The 3,091-nt window shown below is 29.3% G+C and overlaps 1 protein-coding gene across 2 annotated transcripts; it reads left to right on the top strand.

The window, feature by feature from the left end:
* The first annotated feature begins 1,866 nt into the window (after nt 1–1,866).
* Nucleotides 1,867–2,890, top strand: LOC126856453 (protein UXT homolog). 2 transcript variants are annotated; one of them, XM_050604971.1, is made up of 2 exons: nt 1,867–2,005; nt 2,197–2,890. In XM_050604971.1, the coding sequence occupies exon 2, from the start codon at nt 2,209–2,211 to the stop codon at nt 2,650–2,652; it is 444 nt and encodes a 147-aa protein (XP_050460928.1). In that variant the 5' UTR covers nt 1,867–2,005; nt 2,197–2,208; the 3' UTR covers nt 2,653–2,890. The 2 variants fall into 2 exon arrangements, with proteins under 2 accessions (XP_050460928.1, XP_050460929.1); XM_050604972.1 differs by having other exon boundaries at nt 1,867–2,040.
* The last annotated feature ends 201 nt before the right edge of the window (nt 2,891–3,091 follow it).

The raw sequence follows: 3,091 nt of genomic DNA, 5'->3' as shown, positions 1-3,091 counted from the left end.
TCTGTTGCGCTTGTAAAAGTAAATCGAAAGTGGATCTTTTTTGCCGAGCTTTTTTTTTTATTTGAAAATGAAGCCTTTGTATCATGCGATCCCAAAACGAATGTTCGAAGTACTTTGCTAAGTCATGCCTAACGCACAAAAGCGTGAGCGGGATGCATCCTGAGAATGGTCGCTTTTTGCGCATCACTGTTAGAATAAAACGAGTAAACGAACGTTATTGACGAAAGAATCAGAAAAGTTATTAGCTCGCAACAATAACGCGCCGTAAAAATCTAAAACGCGGAAATGATCGCATTTTCCGCGATCGTATTTCATAGACGCAAGTAATAATCGACGCCTCTGGAAAGGAGCATTCTTGTGTCGCTTGTATATTGGCGTTTTCAAACCGGCTCTATTGAGTCTTGATTTTGCCATAGTCATGTCGTATCAAATTAGTTGCAAGAAATATCGCGATATCAATGCATTGAACCTGTTATATCATTTTTATAGATATATCGTTGTTGTCCTCAACCCGATTACGCATTCATTTTTCTCTGTCCATTTCGCAAGCTCAGCATCATTTATCTTTGTGTCGCGTATATACTTTGCGCGTATATCCTTCATGTATTCAAACTGTCAGTTGTTTTTCAATCCCGTTATGCTATGCGGCAGTTGATTTTACATAATAAATGCCGTTATAATGCAGCGGTTAAGTTACCGTATACGCGGAAGGTAAAATTTGATATACTTGTTGATTGAAAGTACACGTTTGCTTTATAGTTATTTCACGATAACATCGTGCGTGCATTAAGTTCTTTAGCTACAAAGCTCAAAAGTGGATAAAGGAAAGGTAAAAAAAAGCAGCGCACAGCGCAGTGTATGATTACCTGTATTTATCCTTTTTACCATAGACATCAAAAACATGATGTGTATATAATTATTGTAAGGCGCATTGTTGTGCTGCTATCATCAGCTTAACTCAAGTGCAATTTAGGATCATTAGCATATATTCGGTATAACATGTTTTTTAATATGCATCGCACAGAGCACAACACTCTCTTTAATATTACATTGTGGTTGTGTCGTGTAAGAATATGGACTATATCCTGTACCTTTTAACTCAGAAAGATATGTTGTATACTGTATATAATTTACCAACATATACTACCCATGATGTATTAAGTGTACAAATTGGAAAAAATGTGAAATATGTGATCATCGACGACATTTAAACATTAAATAAATTTGCAATCTCTTTTTTGCTTCGTTCTTATAAAAGGTTCGTTGCACATTATTGATGATAAATTTTTCTATCAGATAGTTAACAAAAAAATATGTTATAAGAATAGCAATATGTTCAAGTAAGATAAATGGTTATATAAGATATTAATCATTTTTTATATTCACATACACACGCGTATCTCTAAGTATAATTAATTTTTTGATCATTTAATATAATCTATTCTAAGGTTCATTATTACAATTGTGAAAAAAACTTATGGATATTTCAATAGCTGTGTGATGACAATTAAGCTACTTTATATGAACAGACATTGTTGAAAAAAAATGCTATTATGCCAAATGTGTGTGTATGTATATACATATATTGATTCGATTACATGAATATATAAAAAATGAATTATTTTTGTAGTATGTAAAGTTGATATTTATTTAGATATTGAGTTGGTATCAAGAGACGCGGTAGCCTCTCGCTAAGTATATCTTCCGTTTTATAAATTATATTTTTATCATATTAGTTTTAATGAACGGTTTATTTGTTATAATTATTTGACAAGATCGATCTGATACATATTACAGAGACCCTTTTTAGCAGCTGCTGCTCTATTCTTAACAAGCTTGCTGCTAGTGCCTGTAGTGCTAGTTCTGCCAGACCAAGGTGTCGCATTCGCATAATGTTATATATGATAAGAATACAGCAGTAAAAAAAAATGCAATTATATTTATCAGGAAGATATTGCAATACGATTTGTTTGGCTTTGACACACTTTATTCTAAGTCTGACAATGTGAGTGACATTATCACTATTCTACAAGACAAAGTGTAAATATTTATATTGTATATGCATGATACTGTAATGTGTGACATAACCTGAAAATTATACATTTTTTAATGAAATATATGTTTAATCTTTGATTATAAAATATTTTACATCGAATACTATCACTTTTTTAATATCTTATTTTTCTTATTTGATAGAACGCAAGTCTAATGGATCTGCAAACTCAACAGAAGATTTTACAATTTGAGACGTTTGTCAATGATGTATTAAAAGCCGATCTTGCGAAATTGGATGAAAAACTTGATGCTAAGAACGCTGATGTTGCCGAATTTCTACAACTGAAATCAGTGATAACTACTTTTCAAAATACAAACATCGAAAAAACAGGTTTCAAAACTAAGGTTGATATAGGAAATAATTTTTTTATTCAAGCGCACATTCCAGATGCTTCAAAGATTTTATTAGATGTTGGTTTAGGACATTATATCGAATTCGATTTAAATGAAGCTTTAATTGTTATAAATATACGAATCAAGTTGCTGGAAAGACAGATTGCTCATTTGCGAAAAATGATTGCAAGAACCAATGCTCATATTAAATTAACTCTTATTGTTATTAGAGATTTACAAGGAATTAAAGAATATGATCAATAGAAACTATTGTAATGAATAAAAGATGATTTAATATAAGAATAAAAAAATATTAATATTATTATATTATCTTTTTTCTGTTCAAATAAAATAGATAAAATAGATAAAATAGATAAAAAAGTAGTATATGCTATAATAATAAACTTGTTATAATGACAGTATATATATAATATAAATATATATGTTATATATATATATAAATTTTGTAAATTTATTAATATAATAAAAAATTATTCTTAAATATCAGGAGTTTAATTGTAATAGGACTGCTTTGAAACATTATTATTATTTAAATTTGGATATAATTATTTTTAGCACACTAAAGAGGGAGAAAGATAGAGAAAGAATGAATTATATAAAATATTGTTGAATTTTAATGTATATTGGAAAAACATATCACGTAGAGAAAAGACAAAGATATGAATAGTTTTTATTTTGCATA

The sequence above is a fragment of the Cataglyphis hispanica genome, chromosome 18 (assembly GCF_021464435.1).
Source record: "Cataglyphis hispanica isolate Lineage 1 chromosome 18, ULB_Chis1_1.0, whole genome shotgun sequence".
Lineage (NCBI taxonomy): Eukaryota > Metazoa > Arthropoda > Insecta > Hymenoptera > Formicidae > Cataglyphis > Cataglyphis hispanica.
Note: the sequence above shows the minus strand (reverse complement) of the source record. Positions and strands in the feature narration are given on the sequence as shown.

What these genes read in the sequence shown, in the direction of transcription:
- LOC126856453 (XM_050604971.1), top strand. Translation starts at nt 2,209, where the DNA reads ATGGATCTGCAAACTCAACAGAAGATTTTACAATTTGAGACGTTTGTC.